The 19,130-nt window shown below is 43.8% G+C and overlaps 1 protein-coding gene across 7 annotated transcripts in view; it reads left to right on the plus strand.

The window, feature by feature from the left end:
* Positions 1-342: 342 nt before the first annotated feature.
* PLA2G6 (phospholipase A2 group VI) overlaps positions 343-19,130 on the plus strand; it is a 28,237-nt gene continuing 9,449 nt past the window's right edge. Inside the window, exons 1-13 of one of the 7 annotated variants that reach the window (XM_060279839.1) lie at positions 343-608; positions 1,290-1,396; positions 4,819-5,064; positions 6,878-7,093; positions 8,291-8,474; positions 8,720-8,907; positions 9,524-9,620; positions 12,351-12,533; positions 13,197-13,305; positions 13,780-13,914; positions 14,685-14,775; positions 15,490-15,653; positions 16,930-17,080. In XM_060279839.1, coding sequence (XP_060135822.1) covers positions 4,856-5,064; positions 6,878-7,093; positions 8,291-8,474; positions 8,720-8,907; positions 9,524-9,620; positions 12,351-12,533; positions 13,197-13,305; positions 13,780-13,914; positions 14,685-14,775; positions 15,490-15,653; positions 16,930-17,080 — 1,727 coding nt within the window. In that variant the 5' untranslated portion in view covers positions 343-608; positions 1,290-1,396; positions 4,819-4,855. Of the gene's footprint in view, positions 5,065-6,877; positions 7,094-8,290; positions 8,475-8,719; positions 8,908-9,523; positions 9,621-12,350; positions 12,534-13,196; positions 13,306-13,779; positions 13,915-14,684; positions 14,776-15,489; positions 15,654-16,929; positions 17,081-19,130 lie in introns of all 7 variants that reach the window. The other 6 variants (XM_060279841.1, XM_060279840.1, XM_060279836.1 and 3 more) reach the window with 6 other exon arrangements.

The following is a 19,130-nucleotide window of genomic DNA, read 5'->3' on the forward strand; positions in this document are numbered from 1 at the left end:
CCCTGCTACCTGGGAGTAAGCCCCATTGAAACCAATAGGACTTGATTCTGAGTAGACTTGGCTAAAATGGCCCTGTTAGCATTAAGGGACTGATGCTGGAATTTTCTCTCTGTGTGTGTGTGTTTGTGTGACATTATGCAACAGGTTCTTATGTCGTCTTCACACTTTGAAGACCAGTATATGATTCTCCCCGCCCTCCAGCTCTTCTTTAAGAAGCCTCCTTAGTTTCTCCTCCTCCCTTTTTTATTTTCTAATAAGTGAACACTTGACCGTTAAAACTGTCAATTTAAAGGCGGGCAAAGGGCAACAGCGAAAGCGTGCGCCACTCTTTGCCCCTTCACAAAGATGGCGGCGGCGTCCCAACCGCGCCATCAGATGCCCGAGGCAAAGATGGCCGCTCCGCCTCCTTAACGTCGAGACGCAATGGCCTCACGCACGGAACTACGCCACCTTCGGATCCTTTGGCTGGCCAAGCAATGAGGTGATCGACTAAGCGGCGGGGAGGAGTCGTTCCGACGGATTGTGGTTGGCTGAGCGTCGATCACGTGAGACTGCCGGAATTTGTTCGCGGAAGTAGTAGTTGGGGTGAGTAGTGGCTAATTGAAGAGGTGAGTGAGTACAGTACAAGTCTTAGAGGACAGGGGAAGGGTAGATATCTCTTCTGCGTGTTTCGTAGTCCTTAAAGTGTGGGTCTCAGTGGCTTGATAAAGGTTCTGGGGTCTAAGATAAGCAAGGGGGTGGGGAAGCTACCCTTTCTGCTTTATTTTCTGCTGCGATCGCCCATTGCACTTCTTTTCCATATCCCACCTTTAAACCAGAACCCCAGGAACTAGGTGCAAAAGACATAAGTTTTATAGTTCGCCTCTGACCACATTCTGAGTCCGGGAATTTGCTTCCAGTGCCAGAACTGAACTGAGCTCATAGTCCTTTCACACAAAAGCCCACTCATGATTATAACTCTCATCATTTCAGCAGCCCAGTTTAGGTAGAAAAAGTCGTTGCTGTTGTTAAACATAACAGTTGTATCTTAGTGGAAGTCTGCATGCCCAGCAGCTGCTAAAGGCAAAGGAACCCTGCCAGAAAAAATAAGGTGATATCCCCATGTGCTGTGCCTAATTGAGTGGAAGATGTAAGGCTTTTAAAGCCTTCCATATTTTTGAAGTGTTAAAAGTGTTGTGATCAGATAACTACTTGATGTGACTAAAAAGCTTGAACTTGTAACCAACCTTTTTATATCTGTTAGTTGAACTTCACATTCACTTTAGGAATGTGCACACTTTCTTCATCAGGTAGAACCTATGCAGTGCTGCATTTCATCTTGGAATATCATGCAAGAGATGCCATGTACAGTTTCTTAAAAAAGTTAAGTAAAGGAAGCTCTGATGGGTTTCAAAAGGTAATGTTTTCCAGCTGGAGAATTGGTTTGTTGCTCAGTGGAAGACAGATTCACATATGCAAGAGTTGGAAACTATGTTAAGATCTCCAGACTTTGAGCACAGTGTATGGTCCACAGGAAAATGTGATTTTGGGGGCTCTGAATTGCCGTAGTGAAAACATGAACATGGTTCAGTACTGTAAAGAAAAGTGTAAGAGTTGGGCAAATGGAAATGTTGGAGACATTAAAACGGCTCCTTTTCTGAAAGTTGGTGGAAGGAAGTAACAAAACGGAAGTTACTTTAAAATTCCAAAGTTTGCCAATTTTTTTCCCTTTGTTGGTTTTTAATATGATTGAATTGGCTTTCTGTTCCTTTTCTCCTTCTGTATGTATTTATTTTGTGAATATAAATACATTATGTTGCTTCTCTTGCTTGCCCTTTTCATCTCCTGGAAGTGAAACCATGAAAAAGGAAAGACTGAATGCAAAAATGTTAGGCTGCTTATTCTAGTTATCAGTTTGAGAGCCCACCTCTCACCCCTCTCGGTCAATGTTAAGGGGCAAGTTTTGCCATCTTCCCTACTTTGTAGGAATGCAACAGCTGTTTGTGTACATGTCGGTTTAAACACACTATCTGCTTTGTGTGAACCCTAGCTATTATTTTAAATAAAGACCTCATATCTCAATAGCTCCAACCCTTCATCTTCAGTTCTTTTTCTTGGTCACTCTAAAATGCAATGGTGTGGGACAAAATCTTAATGAGCATAAACTTACTTGCCATTTCCCTTTATACACTCAAAAGTGAATTGGAGAAAGTACAAACCAAACACACAAAAATGAACAACAGTAACATTGCTTAGACATAATAATTAAGCAATATATAAATGCCTTAAATAAATAAAACAATAACATTACAAAAATACAATTGAAAATTACCAGGAAGCTGCATAAAATAAGTGACATTTTCACATTGGAGAAATGGTTTTTAATACAAAATAGATCTTCAGTTGTTAGTGGAAAGAATATAAATGTGTCTCCTTACAGATCATCCTGGGTGGGGTGTTAATAAAGTACAGTAGGCTCCAATATATTGAAGATATATTTTGAATGTGTTGCCTTCCCCTTACATCAGGAATTTATGAAACCTGTGGCCCTCTAGATATAGTTGAATTCTAAATCCCATGAGCCCCATCCAGCAGTGCCAATGGTCAGAGCTGATTGGAGTTGTAGTTCAACAGTATCTGGAGGGCCACAGGTTCTGCTTCCCGGCAGTAGGGAATATGATATTCCTCCGTCATGTGATGAGAGAAAATGCCAATTGTTGAGCTACACAGAATTTCAATTGTGCTTAGCACAATAAGGATAAATACACTACACACAAACTAGTTTTATAAGGAAGGTATAGGAACTAGCTGGATGAGTTCTTCTTGGTGGACTACTAATTGAGCTATAATGAGTCTAGACTTGTAGCTAGGATTACCAAATTGCAAGCCAAGTACTTACAGTAATCAGGAATGGGGTACTTGTCGCCCTTAAGACGTTATTGGACTCCCATCGTCCCAACCAGTGGCTGTATGGGGTGCCTCTAGTAATTTCTTGCCCACTACTCTACATGTCTTAGATTCTCTACCCCGCTCACAAAAGTAGGCACCAATTTGCATAAACTTTGTATATGCTTTGTGTCATATTCCAATTTATATCCTGTTTTGTTGATCGGGTGGAGGACTCAAAAATAAATCCGTGGCCGCACACCAAGTAATAAAATGTTTGACCAGCAGAATGTCAACAGGTTTAACCTGTTGAATTTCTGCTTGCCATGCAGCTGTGGAAAGACAAGAGCGCCCTGCTTAATGCCAACCCTAAACCGTGGAAATAATTCTAGTTTCATGAGATGTAAACTTTTATGTTACAATAGGTCTTTCATTCAAGATTCAATTAAAAAGCAACCAGTGTTTTTAAATAGCATTTTTGGTGGGTTTTTAAAATTATATCTCTTAATAATTAGGGCAGTGTTATTAGCATAGGTCAAACAGACAGCCATTCTCTCTTAATTTTTAGGGTTTGTATCTTTCACACAAATATACCCATTTAAGTGTTCATACCAACAGCAACAGTCCAAGAATTTTCTCTCATGGGAAAGCAATTAATCACCCCCTCCAATACAATCAATGCTTTCTCAGTCACAGAGAGAGAGAGACGCCGACCCACCCACAGGCAATATGAAAATACTAATTATGGATTTTATTTGCATTTTTTTGGAAATGTTTACATATAGAAGAAACAAGAATTTTGAATGCATGAAAATGAACCTGAGTTAGAAAGGGCACAAACTCCTTGTCTTTGCTGATGCTTAGTCACAGCTGTGCTAAAACTCTGGATTTCTCAATTGTTTTTCACTGGACAATAATCACTTCCTTACCAGGAAAGATGTAAAAACGGTTTCAGAATAAGCCAAGAAATCCCCTCGGAACTAAGAAGGCAGCTCTTCTCTATTGTCTAAATTTAGAATAAAACTTGTCTGTGACCCAGACATGAAGTCCTCTTACTCCACTGTCTTGAGGAGGGGTTCACTGGGTCCTGTTGAAGCTGTTTTGAGGTCTTCTCCTTGGGTTTCTATGAGTAACCCCACTAAGAGTGAGCAGCCTCCCACCTATCCAGTCTAGGGAACCACCCACTAACAGTGCCTCAGACTTATATGGATGGAGCTTCAGATTCTTGGCTCTCATCCAGTTTATTACCGAGGCAAGACAGTGGTCCAGCACATTCACTGCCACATGGCAGTGTCATCAACATTTTGCTGACGGGGTAATCCAAAGCTGTGGATGACCCCCACTCAGCGGTTTCATGGAGATGTTAAACAGCATCTCCTGACAGAGGCGCTCCTAATCTAGTTGGGAGATTCATTTGCTACATGTTATATTTAATGGGATGAGTTACATTTTTGAATTTAGGGATGGGAATTTTATCAGGCTATGGAATAGATTTGCAGCTCTTTCTAATTTATATTTTAATCACATGTTTTTGCTGGTTTTTTTTTTTTAAAGAATAAAGATGTTTTATCATACTTTGTTTGGCATCTATAGATATCTTTACAGTGGTACCTCGGGTTACAGATGCTTCAGGTTACAGACGCTACAGGTTACAGACTCCGCTAACCCAGAAATAGTACCTCGGGTTAAGAACGTTGCTTCAGGATGAGAACAGAAATTGTGCGGCGGCGGGAGGCCCCATTAGCTAAAGTGGTACCTCAGGTTAAGAACAGTTCCTGGTTAAGAACGAATCAAGTTCTTAACCTGAGGTACCACTGTATTTTAAAAGGTTGCGTAGAAGTCTAATAAATATTTAAAATGTTTTTTAAAGACCAGGAAAATGATTATGCTGAGAAGATGATGCATTTAGTGGATGATGGCATTATCTGAATGCGAACTTTGATCTTTCCACAGCATTGAACGAAGATAGCTTGCACTGCTTTTTAAAGACATGCAGTTCTTTGGTCGGCTTATGAACACTTTAAACAATGTCACCGGCTTGTTTTCAAACCCTTTCCGGATCAAGGAGGTATCCCTGGCTGACTATGCATCTCTGAAACCTGTAAAGTCTGAAGATAGGGTAGTGCTGTATGAAAAAAGTTCATCTCACTCTTGGGAGTGCCTTCTTCTTAACCCCAATAATGCAAAAGTTGCTTTCCGGTGAGTGGCAGGGAGACCTAGTTTAATTTTTAGCTTCAAGACCTTAAGAAACTCTGATACAAAACCTCTTCCTAGTAGGAGAGGGTGAAATTGAGGTTGGATTGGGAAGAAAGGGGATCAAGGGGACTATGCAGGAATGAGAGAACATTGCTATAATAGCATAGGTTTTCATAGTTACTGTCCACCAGGGTTATAGGTTAGGCAGGTGGGGTGGAGGACAGTGGTGGCTGGTGACTATTGGTAGGGTGAAAGGCAGGGTGGATAAAAATCAATGATTTTTTTAAAAAAATCAAAAAAATCGGATTTTTTTGATTTAAATCGACTTTTTTGATTTAAATTGGATTTTTTTAAATAAAATGCTTTTTGAGGAAAATATATTACCATCCAAAGGTTATTCCATCATGAAATAAAGATTAGTTTTTTAATTATGTAGAATAAGGTTGTATATGTTTAATTTTTTGGGTAAATAAATTTCATTAATCCATTCACAATGTCATGCTCTTCCAGAGGTTTTTGTAAGATTATTGGGCAGTTTCTCTGCCTACAAGATATTATCACAGATGCTTGGTTTACTTTTGCAGTTCTCAAAACTGAATTTGACTTAACAGAGATCACATGCCTCTTCTTCACAGCAAAAATGTTATAACATGAACAGAGTTGAGAAAAAAACCTTAATCCTATTGTTCTACAAACCTATGAATACAGAAACGACCCCTTCAGTGCTAAGTTTCAAGAAGTTCAGTGAATAGAATAGAAACAATATTTTTCTGATTGTTTGGAGTGGACAGTATTTAAGTTTTTCATGTGTAGGCTGGGCTGACAGTCTAAGTTTCTTTATATATATATATATATATATATATATATTGTTTAGCCAAATTAGTTAACAAACATGGATGTTTGTTTAAGCAAATAACATATGCTGTAATGTTATTGTTTCAGTTGAATAAATCTATTTAAATTGTTATTATTAAGGTAATGATTATTTTTCTCCTTCCTAAGTACAACAGTAAAGTTGTCCAAATATGAATAACCCATTAAACTGGGGATAAAAAACTAATATGAAAAGTTGTTATTCTAAAAAATCTTCATCTACTTGCATATTAAAGTTATACCAGGAAGAATTAGTCTTTATGTAGAAAACTATGATTTAAATCAAGCCTTACTGACTAGTGATTTAAATCGTGATTTAAATCAGATTGATTTAAATCAGATTGATTTAAATCAAATCCACCCTGGTGAAAGGCAGGGAGACCAGAGCCAATGACAAGCAGAGGCAAGTAACTTCAGTTTGGCCACCATCCTCCTCCCTGCTGAGTTCTGCAAGGGCAACACCCAAGACTAAGGAGGAGAAAGCTGGCAGAGAGACCCACCCCCTGGAGTTGTTGTAAGTAGGAAGGCAAGCAGGCTGGCTGAATTGGAAGGGGCCACGAGGCTCATCTAGTCCAAACCCCTGCAATGCAGGTATCTTTCACCCAATGTGGGGTTCGAACCCTTGATCCTGAGATTAAGAGGCTTCTCTATCAACTGAACTATCCCTCAGGTGTGTTTTGGTTCTTCTCTTTAAACCTTCTGGAGAGGATATATAATTGTCCTGTTCCAATAGGACTTTTTGACTGCTAAGTTTGAGTGAAGTCAAATATTTGCAGCAGCAGCAAAACATTAATAGTTCCTGCTGATTGACTGGGGTTGTGGGTGTTTATGGTTTTGCATATTCTTTTATTGGATTTTTCTTAATTGTTTTAATCTTTGTTGTGAGCCCTACCGCAAACTGGAGAAGCAGGCTCCAATTGTTCTAAATAAATTCATTTTGTAGGCTCTTCCAGGTAGACCACGAAGGATTTGCCCTTGAGCACTACGAGCTGTATGCAAATAAGTTGCGCCCCTTCTATGAGAGTTCCCAGAATCCTTTGCAGCTGGAGGTTTTGCAGCAACTGACGGACTGTTTTCGCAGCCACCCTAGCTGGTCGCTGGCTCATGTAGCGGTAGACGTTGGTCTCCTGGAGAGCTTCCGTCACAATCACATCCTGAGGTATGAGAACTTGGGCTCCTTCTAATGGGGAATGACTTAGATTGCAAACTTAGTTCAGGGCATTTCAAATGGGAGTCTGGGGGCCATCTTAAAGCCTTTTGCAAATCTCCCCTCCTCTCCTTTTAAGCCCCCAAACTCAGATGCTTAAAAGGGAACCACGGGAAAACTTGGAAAAAGTTACTATTGATTTAATAGGGATGGGGTTTTAACTTACCGGTAGGTGGGTGCTATTTTGTTTGGCGGGTGGGGTGGTTTTAAATTGTTATTAAATGCCAATTTGGATTTTTGGATTTGTTGGCTGGAGTATTGTTTCCCAGCGTGGGGCACACACCCCACAGGAGGGCAATTTGATTTTTAAGGGGGGCAATTTGAGAATGAGTTATTAACAGTTAATGGCCTTTTAGGCTTCCTCCACGTGAATAGGAGTTCACTTTTTGAATAATATGAATTATATGTCACGGGGAAGGAGGGCATCAGGATTTTAGAGATGCTTAGGTGTGGCATGGCCAAAAAAAGGTTGGGAACCACTGGTTTAGGGGCTTTTGTTGGGGAGTGTATTGTTTATTAGTGTGTATACATTAGTATTGTTAATTGTTTGTTTTTATTATGTGCTTTGTGTTTTGATTAAACTTATTGTGTATTTTATGCTTCATATATAGTACCTTTGTGTTGTGAACCGCCCTGAGACCTATGGATATAGGGCAATAAACAAATTTAAACAACAACAACAACAACAAGCTCTGTAGCTCTCCTCCTGCTCCACTTTTAAGTTTCCGAGATTGAGTACTTAAAAGGGGAGCTGGGATAGACTTGCAAAGTGGACAGGTTGTGTGTCCTTGCCCAATTGTTAAACTTGACCCTTGAGGCAGAACCTGTTAAGGATCAGGCCTGTGGATCCCGAAAAGTCCCTGCTCTAATGATTGATTTCAATGGCTCTGGCTGGTCCCATTGGAATTGAACAGGACTGGGGTGGCAGTTCTTCCAGTCACTGATCTTACCCTAGATCCTAGATGTTAATCTTTCCTAGAGTACCGAATATTGGAAGAGCAGCAGCGGTAGAATTTAGTTTGCTGTTCCACAAAATAACGTTAATGAGCTTTTCGAAGCAAACCGTTTGGGGGGGGGGGTATGCGGTTCTGGCTGGTTTTGCCCTTGGGCCCGGCGGTGTGCCCAGAATGTCTCCATCTTGCATTGCAGCTGCATAAACAGCAACAGCGGTGACAATGAATGCACTCCGGTGCACATGGCCTGCCAAAAGGGAGACATGGAGTGCCTGCGGGAGCTGGTGGAGCAGTGCCATGCCCGTCTAGACGTCACGGACAAAAATGGAGATACCGTCTTCCACTACTCTGTCCGAGGGAACAACCCTGAGATCATAGAGGTGAGAATGTTAACAGAGAAAGGTAGCTTTCCTGGTAGAAAGAAGAAAATGACGGGATAGGTGTAGAAGCAGAGGAAATAGGAACTTCCCATGTCTGGAGAAGCTGGAGGGAAGGGTTAGACAGCGGCCCTTGCCCATTCACCAATTTTCTTCTATACACAATTTCTGGTCTGGTGTTCCTGCTGAGTCATCTTATCCATCCTTCAGAGTCTCTACACTTGAGTGACATTGTTGAATTGTTGCAGCTCATGGGCAAGAGGTCAACTGCCGCTTTGGACCACGTGAACGACGAAGGAAAGAGCCCTTTGCACCTGGCCTGCCAACTGGGCAAAGAAGATGCTGTTCATGCTCTTTTGAAGGTCAAAGCTAAGTGCAGCAACATGGGAGTGCTCGGCTACCCCATCCACATTGCTATGAAATACTCCCAGAAAAGGTGTGTCTGCTTTTTCCATTTGGATAAGAGTGCTAGAAAATAATGTTTGCTAATATTTTTGCATTAACTATATTTTTATTCCCCCCCCTTCCTCCCAAAGGAGCCCAAGGTGGCCAGCAAGGAAACAAGGCCAACATCTGAACCGCATTTAAACAGAAACCACCTTTTCTCACAACAAATATGTTTCAAGAGTTTGCCTGAAGAAATGGCAACGTTCAGGCCACACATTTAAAGCACTGTGGTGACACTTTAAACAGTCACAGCTTCCCCCAAAGAATTCTGGGAGCTGTAGTTTGTGAAGGGTGCTGAGAGTTGTTAGGAGTTACAGCTGCCCCGCCCCTGATTTAACAGTACAATATTAAAGGGATACATGACTGACCCGTGGAGTGGGCGTAAACCTGGACCGGTTTTCCTTGGAGCCGTTGCTGGCACACCTGCCACTTCCAAGGCCCAAGGCACCATGCTTCCCTCTTATTTCACATGCGCATATCTGCAAACTAATTTATGGAGCCTTGGAAGTGTCCCCTACCTACTGAATATTCAAGGATCCATGCAGTCAGCGGGCAGGTGTTTGTCGTATCCCTTCATTCATTTCCTCCTTGTTCTTCTGTTCCAGATGTGCTGAGGCCCTTCTTGATAAGGAGATCAGCCAGATTCAGTTGCTAGACCCACGCTATGGAGCAACACCACTCCACTGGGCCAGAAATGCTGATGTAAGTGGGTAGTCTGCTAGCTGGCCAGGCATCTTGGCTTTAGCTTTTAAGAGTCTTGCTCTCCTAGCCATGCCTTTACAAAGAGCTCCTTCCCCATCTCTGACCTTCCGATCTCTGTGTAGGCTTGCTGGCTCCTGGGTCTTTAATACCTCCATGGCACTAAGATGCTTGGGAGGAGATGGTGGCATGTCTTTCCCTGCCAGAGTATGTCAGAAATGGGATAAGCTTGTACCTGCTGACTTTTTCCTGATGCTAAAAGCAGCCTTCCCCATCTTGGGTTTGGGCTACAACTTCCATCTGCCCCTGCCAGCATGGGTTGATGGGAGTTGTAGTCCAAATAATCTGGAGAGCATCCCTTCCATATGGACCTGTTTATCCTCTCCTCTTCCTGACCTTCTCCAGCTGGAATCCTCCTGCAAAGGCGACTGTGGAGATTAATAGGGGTTCTATTGCAGCATGCAGCAGGCATTCTGTGGAATTGCCTCCCAAGGGAGTCTAACCCTTTTTATTGTTTTTAGAAGGACAATAAAGCTATTAATCAACAGGGCATTTAGAAGTAGTTAGGGGACTTGGGTGGCATTTTTATTAACTGGTTGCTCTCACTGCCAGTATTGTCATTATTTTGATGGCCTTGTTTGAGTTGGTTTTTAGAGTTCCATTTGTAAACTGATTTTTGTTCAATTATATGACACTCCCCATCCGACTCCCAGTATCAGGTGATTTACAGTTTTATTTATGTATTTACAGTGGAACCTCGGTTTATGAACACCTCGGTTTATGAATTTTCGGTTTATGAACGCTGCAGACCCATCTGGAACGGATTAATCCATTTTCCATTACTTTCAATGGGAAAGTTTGCTTCAGTTTATGAACGCTTCAGTTTATGAACAGACTTCCGGAACCAATTACACCCATGCTTCAGTTTATGAACGCTTCAGTTTAAGTACTCCGCGGACCCGCCTGGAACGGATTAATCCACTTTCCATTACTTTCAATGGGAAAGTTTGCTTCAGTTTATGAACGCTTACTCCGCGGACCATCTGGAACGGATTAATTCACTTTCCATTACTTTCAATGGGAAAGTTTGCTTCAGTTTATGAACGCTTCAGTTTATGAATAGACTTCCGGAACCAATTGTGTTCATAAACCGAGGTACCACTGTATTAAAATTCTATATTGCCCTTCATCCGAGGATCACAGGGTGGTTTACAATATAAAGACACAAAGATACACAACATAATAACAAACAAAAAAGCAGTAATCCCCCAGTTTAAAAGGCCATAGATTGTTTTGAGAACAGCAACCTGAAAATAAAGCATGCAAGAATCACAAATATAATACAGAACCAGCTACCTCAGAGTCCAATGCCAGCTTGGAAAAAAAATGCTTTCATTGTTTTATGGGACAGAAGAAGAGAAGCAAGGGAGCAAGAATGCTCAAAGTGGATATCACAGGCCATAGGACTGAAATGTTTTCAAGTATTTATTTTTTTCTCACATAAATGTAACAGTTAAGTAAATATTTTGGTGTGCCTGAAATCTAAAATATTTATCTCCATACAAACACTGTAGTGCTTTTATCAGCACAGAGGGAAGTCATCTGATTAGCCTTGTGGAGCTTTGGGTATCTAAAAAATTAAGTTATCTACAGGGCTATACTGTGGGAGTTTGCAAACAATCAGCCTCAAAGTTGTACAAAATAGATTTCTAAGATAAGCCCATGGCTGCAACCCCCCCCCCCAAAAATACAGGCTTTCCTGACATAAACAGAAGTTAGGACTTTTTGCCATTTCCTGCAAAATTAAAATACTGGCTACATAAAATTATACATAAGCTTCCCAGACCCCACTATAAGGAAGCTGGATCTCCTGAAGGACTTTTGTACAGTGGTACCTCGGTTTATGAACACAATTGGTTCCGGAAGTCTGTTCATAAACTGAAGCGTTCATAAACTGAAGCGAACTTTCCCATTGAAAGTAATGGAAAGTGAATTAATCCGTCCCAGATGGGTCCGCGGCGTTCGTAAACCGAAAATTCGTAAACCGAGGTGTTCATAAACCGAGGTTCCACTGTATTAGAAGCCCTTATACAAGGCTACGGTATCCTGTGTTACACAAGAGCCAGAGCAAAAGCAAAACAGAATGTGATGAAGCAGAAAGGCACATGCCAAAGGGTGCAGTTAAGCAGAAAAACTACAGTATATTGTTATGGTAACTGAGGCATTTACTGTGAATTGGATGTCCCTCTTTCTGTTGAGTTTGTTGAGTTTGTAGCTCAGAGGGAAGCGGATGGAACCAGCCTCATAAGCGAGCGCAATGTGTGAAATCTGTACAATGTCTTTACTGGTGAGATAATGTGTGAGTTGAGACAGGAGCCTTAAACTTATCATTTTTGCGTTTCTATGAGCCATGGATTCATCTTTCAGAGCAATAATTCTTCTCTTTAGCCTTAAATCTAGGTTTTAAAAAATCCTAGGCATCTTCCTTTTTAAATATTTGTTTATTGTTTCCAAAAGAACATAATCAAAAGAGGAAAATGCCATCCCAGCCCCTGAGCACAATCCTATTCAAATACATGCAGTGATTTCTCATTTGCATAAAAAGTATATTCCCATATGCCCCTGGTACCGTGCTCGTTTTTATCATTGAAATAAATCTGACCTCACCTGTCCCAGTGAAGAAGCACTTGTGATCCAAAGGGTGGCTTTGTGCCTTTCCACCTTGTCCCCTAGATGACCCGGCTCCTCATTGACTATGGCTGCGAAGTGAACGCCCTCAGCAAGACAGGGGAGTCGGCCCTGCACATCGCTGCCCGACGGGGGCGCTTTGAATGCACCATGGTGCTGCTGACGAATGGAGCCGTGACAAATGTGAAAGGGGCGGATGGCAACACCCCGCTGCACCTGGCCATGAAGGTGGGCTTCTCACCTGCTGGGTGCTTGCTTTTCCAGAACTGAAGGGTGGGGCAGGGGCTGAGAGGAGAGAAGTGCATAACATCTGCAGAGAACACCCCCCTTTTTCTTGAGTAATCTTCTGTTGTAACAATCTCTGTTCTGGTTCAATATCTAGACATAGCCCAGGGGTGGGCAACCTTTTCGGCCAGGTGGGCCGGATCCTAAACTCCAAAAGCCCCATGGAGTAAGTTTGGTGGGTGGGGCACGGCAGCTCAGCTGTCTGTCAGCTGGCATCAATATGACATCAGGTGACAGAGGCACATCTGAAGGACGTTTCCAGGTGGTTTCAATGGAAGCTGCTTGCAGATGCACTTCAAAGTGAAGGCCACACCTTTCCCTCCCTCCTACCAGGCATCACATACAGCATCGGGGCAGGGCAGGTGAGTGTAGTTTGGGGGAAATGACCTTCCAGGCCAAATTAGAACCCATGTGTGCCTAATGAGGCCCATAGGCCAAAGTTTCCTTATCCCTCAATCTTCCTTTCCTGAACATTTTTGTTTGTGTCTCCACACGCAACCCGTCTAGTTAAAGTGAAGAGACTCACAGAAACCTAGCTAGGAAGCTGAGGCTGGAGGGAGCTCCTGGCAACACTTTTCTCTTTACAAGCTCTTTTCCTCCCCGCAGCAAGACCATCTAGAAATGATCAAGGCCCTTATTGTGTTTGGAGCAGATGTGGAGGTCCCCAATGACTTGGGGGAGACGCCGGGGCTGTTGGCGGCCAGGATCAGCAAAGGTGAGAGGGGGGACCTGTGGGGAGGGAAAGGGGAATATGGGAGCTGGGTGGAAGACAATGATCCAGCACTTCCACTGCCACAGCTACAGATGTAAAAGAGAAATAGAGCTGTGTGTCATCAGGATATGGCAAGCAACATACTCCATAATTCTAGATTTGGAGAATCCCATTTGTGACCTCCTGGCCTCTTGCACAGATTTGTTCTGCCCAGTGGAGGGATGGTGAGAATCTCAGGCCTAAGGAGCACAGACAAGGACCCAGCTGTGGCGTAGGATTCTGAGGCCCAGGCCATAATCTCAGCAGGTTGCTTAAACCACATTCCCACCCCCCCTTGAGGCAACCACCTGCAGCCCTGTGTTTTTTTCAGACCAGGTACATGGGATTAGTCTGACTCAGAGCAGGCAGCGGTGACCATTTCCTTTCTATTAATGGATTTTCCTCTCTAACGCATGTGACGCTCTCACCATGCCAAAGGTGCCAATCGGAAGGTGCTCTTAGACCTGCTGAAAATTGTAGGGATTGACCGCTTCCACCCACCTGACATATCACCAACTGCTTCCACTTCCCAGGAAGGACTACCGTCCCCAAGGAGCACTGACCAAAACCTAGGTAACAGACTACCTAGCCCTGTGCTTCTCTCTGTGTCTCTGCTTCACTATCACTGTTTTAGGACCACTTTTTCTTCCAATCTGGGAAGGCATTTACATGTCAAAATAAACGTGACACTTGAGCACGTGATCGTCACAGTTGAGGGTTGAACCATGGTTTCCTGATGCAGTGTGAATGTGCTGGGGAAACCATGGCCGGTGACTAATGGCACAGTGCTGGGATTCTTCCTTAAGGTCTATTGCAGGGACGGAGAAGCTGTGGCTTTTCAGATGGTGTTGGCTTCCAGCTCCCCATCAGCACTTGTTGTTAGCATAGCCAGTGGTCAGGGATGATGGGAATTAGCTTTGCCATCCCTGACCACAAACTTCCTGACAGTATCAGTCATTTCTCTCTCTTTCTCCTTCCTGTTCTTTTTCTGCTTTGCTATGTTTATATGCTAATATTCCAGAAAGGACCAAATGATGATGTAGCTCCTGGTAAGTGTTTTAGGGGAAGCAGGAAGGATTGCCATGTTCAAAAGAAGACAGGGCTCCTGTGCCTTTTGATAGGGATGTTTTTATTATATAATGGTCATGGCAATGGACTGTGTGCTTGCTATCTGTCTTCCTTTGATACAGCAATTAAAGGTATAAGAGCCTTGTCTTCTATTGCATAAGGACATTGGGGTGATGGAGAACTCAGCTCCTAGACTCTGATTCCTAGCCTGCTGTACCTATTTCTAAGCATCCTGCTGAACAGAATATTTGCCTTTCTTTTCCTTGCCTCCCTAGAATTCCAGGACATCATCCATGTCTCTACAGCACTTAGTACCTTGCTGAAAAAACAAGATGTAGTTGATGTTGGCACCGAGAGGAAAAAAAGGTATGTGGGTGTCATTAGTAAGATGGACTTCATCTAGTCTGCAATTCTCTGTCCTGATGTGAAAAATGATAAGACTCAGAGAGGAGACCTCAGCCCTGTATGCATAACATCACATGAAACCACAATTAATGGTGTACTTTGAGTGTGCTGATTCAGGAGAATGAAACTAGGATACCTGGCTTAGGGTTTCTTCTGCTCCAGACAAATCATGGTCTGTAACCCAAGAGCAAACCTTGGCTACAGACTATGGTTGAATTGGAGCAAAACAAGCCACAATCCTAGGTTCAGCCAGGAGTGCTTCTCCCACACACCAGAAGGAAGAAGTTGCCCCAATTTGGTGCGTTCATGCAAACTATAATGTGTGAATGAGGTCACTGCATGCCCAGAGAGGAGGGACCCCTACCCCCTTTTTTTCCCTGCCTGCTTGCATCTGGCCCTCCAAACATTGCTGAACTACCAACTCCCACCAGCCCCAGCAAGCACGACCAGTTGTCAGGGATGATGGGACTTGTAGTTCAGCAACATCTGGAGAGCCAGAGGTTCCCCACACCTGATCCTCAGCATACCTTTCAAGAACTACAGTTCTTCCTCACCTAGGGCAGGGAAGATATTTTGATGTTGCTCCATGAGGCACCTGAATCTTAGGAGTGAATATGACCTTGGGAACATTAAACTCCTTCTCTTCCCTCTTCCCTCCCCTCTCCCCTTCTCTAGTCAAGACCGCCTTTTGAGTCTGGATGGTGGGGGTGTCCGGGGCCTGGTGCTCATCCAGTTCCTCATCGCTTTAGAGAAAGCTTCAGGGCGTCCCATCCGGGATCTGTTTGACTGGGTCGCAGGGACGAGCACGGGGGGAATCCTGGCGGTGTCTGTTATACTAGGTAAGGAAAGAGCAGCTCATGTGGGTCCACAGGTGGAGGAGGAAATCTACCTGGTGTGGGAAGAGTTCTGGAGTGAAAGAGAAAGGATGAGTGTTGGGTATCTTCCTGGCCTAAAAGACTGTTCCTGCCATCTGTGAGAGAAATGGCCTTGACTTACTGCAGCTGGGGGATGCTATTGGACTTCCAACTCCCATCAGCCTCTGCATGGCCAAATGCTGAGGATTATGAGTAAAGCAACATCTGGAGGGCACCAGGTTGGAAAAGACTGGCTTGATGGATAATTCAAGAAGCTTTTCACAAGAGATGGTTGGAAGCGGGTTTCACATTTCTGCCCAAGCTGCCACATGGCCAAGCTGACTGTGTGGACTCTGATCCAAAATCTACCCAAATGTTTGCTTTAGTCTGGTTTTGCAATGCTTGGGATTTTTGCAGAATTTGCAAACAGGGGAGGCACATAAACCATACCCCTGCTCCTTGGTGGTTCTTCCCCTTTCTCTTTCATGTCTTCTCCACTAACCTTTATTCCACTTTTTCTATCCTTATGGCTGCTTTTGTACAGGTGAAACTCTGAAAATTTGAATATCGTGCATTTATTTCAGTAAAAGGTGAAACCAATATATGAGATAGATGCATGACATGCAAAGCAAGATATGTCAAGCCTTTATGTGTTGTAATTGTAATTATTTGTCGTTAGGCGGGTCAATTATAAATGGAATGTTATTAATGAAATGTACAGTAATAGCGATGTTTATTTTTTATTTTTTAAATATTTTTATTAATTTTCCAATTAAAACCAATTATATCACATTCAATATTTCAAATTATACACATATATATATCAATCAAACCGAATGTTATGCCAAATCATCTAAAGAATTTTTTATTTGGGTTCCCATGCTTCAAGAAATTGAGAATTCCTCGCAACTGTCCACTGCCGTCTTTTTTCTAAAGTTCAAATCGTCAATAGCGATGTTTATTTTTGTATTATTGTAACTTTGTTTTATTACAGTGGAATTTTCAAAAGAAAGCATTTGTAAAAAATAAAATAAAAAATAATAAGTTGCATTACTGAAATAAATGCACTTTTCGACAATATTCTAATTTTCCGAGTTTCCGAGTTTCACCTGTATATTGCAGCAAAACATGGGCCTTCATGTTTTCGCAATAAGTTATTTTATGGGTTGCCAAGCACTCCAGATGCCCTTCGAACATTATGGAGGAGGAAACATCGTGTGTGTGTGTGCGCGCGCACCACTAATTCCCTTCTGCCTCTCAGGAAAGCCAATGGAATACATGCGCTGCTTGTACTTCCGCATGAAGAACGAGGTGTTTCGAGGGTCGCGGCCCTATGAATCGGAACCCCTTGAGGATTTCCTGAAGAAGGAGTTTGGAGAGCATACCAAAATGACGGATGTCAAGCAACCCAAGTAAGTAAAACAGCAGTGACTGGTGCCCTTTGCAACTAGTGTGGAGGAAGGCGGGGGGGGGGGGCAACTGGGGGCAGAGCTGGAGCCAGTGATAGGCGGTTCCAAACCAATGACAGGCCATGCTGACTAATTCTAGTATTGTCCCCGACCCCCCTCCTTTCTACAAGAATGAAACTAAGAACGAATCCAACATCCAGGATGAGTTTTAAGTCAGAAGGCAGGCAGGTGGGGGCTGACTGAGGCCAGACTGAGGATAGGAGGATTGCCCTAATGGACTAGACCTCCACTGAGCCAAAACCAGAGGGATGCTGGCTTTGCGCTTAATCATGTTGGCTTCTTGATCTCCTGTCCCTGGAGGAGGGAGATCATATCTATGACCATCTGTCTGAGGCAGGACCAGAAAGCACATAACATGGTTTTTAATATTTAAAATTATATTATGTTTTTATATGTGCTGGAAGCCGCTTAGAGTGCCTGGGGCAACCCAGTCAGGTGGACGGGTTGTTACTGTACTGAATCTAAGCAGGTTTGGGTCACTTCAGTGCCAAGGTGGGAGGATTGCCTGGGGATGCTGCCTTAAAACCCCCTAGAAGAGAGATGGGATATAAATATAATAAGACGCCACCGTGGGAGCAGGGCAGGGGCGGGGGAGTGCTAGAATGCTGTCTGGTCAAGTTGTGTGGGATCAATTTCAATCTGTTACCTCCAAGGATGTGGACAGGCTGCTTGGACGAGTAAAACCAACCACCTGTCTCCTTGATCCTTGCCCATCCTGGCTTATAAAAGCTAGCCGGGAAGGGCTGGGCGATGGACTTTGCGGGGTGGTGAATGCTTCTCTCTGTGAGGGAGCCTTCCCACAACTGCTGAAAGAGGCAGTTATTAAACCGCTTCTTAAAAAACCATCTTTAGATGCGGCCAATATGGCCAACGATCGCCCAGTCTCAAATATTCCATTCTTGGGCAAGGTGATTGAGCGAGTGGTTGCTGAACAACTCCAGGCATGCCTGGAAGAAGCGGACCATTTGGATCCCTTCCAGTCGGGGTTCAGGCCTCATCATGGGACTGAAACTGCCTTGGTCGCACTGGTTGATGATCTCTGGCGGGCTAGGGACAAAGGTGAGAGCTGTTTCCTAGTTCTGCTGGATCTCTCAGCGGCTTTTGACACCATCGACCATAACATCCTTCTGGACCGTCTAGAGGGGTTGGGAGCTGGGGGCACTGTCATGCAGTGGTTCCGCTCCTTCCTCCTGGGCCGTGTTCAGAAAGTGGTGGTGGGGGATGAGTGCTCAGACCCCTGGGCTCTCACTTGTGGGGTGCCTCGGGGTTCTGTCCTCTCCCCCATGCTTTTTAACATCTATATGCAGCTGCTGGGAGAGATCATCAGGGGGTTTGGACTGGGTGTTCATCAGTATGCAGATGATACCCAGCTCTACCTCTCTTTCAAATCAGAACCAGTGAAGGTGGTGAAGGTCCTCTGTGAGTGTCTGGAGGCGATTGGAGGATGGATGGCGGCTAACAGATTGAAGTTGAATCCTGACAAGACAGAAGTACTGTTTTGGGGGGACAAGGGGCGGGTGGGTGTGGGGGACTCCCTGGTCCTGAATGGGATAACTGTGCCCTTGAAGGACCAGGTGCGCAGTCTGGGAGTCATTTTAGACTCACAGCTGTCCATGGAGACACAGGTTAATTTTGTGTACAGGGCGGCTGTCTACCAGCTCCATCTGGTACACAGGCTGAGACCCTACCTGCCCGCAGACTGTCTCACCAGAGTGGTGCATGCTCTAGTTATCTCCCGCTTGGACTACTGCAATGCGCTCTACGTGGGGCTACCTTTGAAGGTGACCCGGAAACTGCAATTAATCCAGAATGTGGCAGCTAGACTGGTGACTGGGAGCGTCCGCCAAGACCACATAACACCGGTCCTAAGAGACCTACATTGGCTCCCAGTACGTTTCCGAGCACAATTCAAAGTGTTGGTGTTGACCTTTAAAGCCCTAAACGGCCTCGGTCTGGTATACCTGAAGGAGCGTCTCCACCCCCATTGTTCAGC

The sequence above is a fragment of the Zootoca vivipara genome, chromosome 10, assembly GCF_963506605.1.
Source record: "Zootoca vivipara chromosome 10, rZooViv1.1, whole genome shotgun sequence".
In the NCBI taxonomy this organism is placed as follows: Eukaryota; Metazoa; Chordata; class Lepidosauria; order Squamata; family Lacertidae; genus Zootoca; species Zootoca vivipara.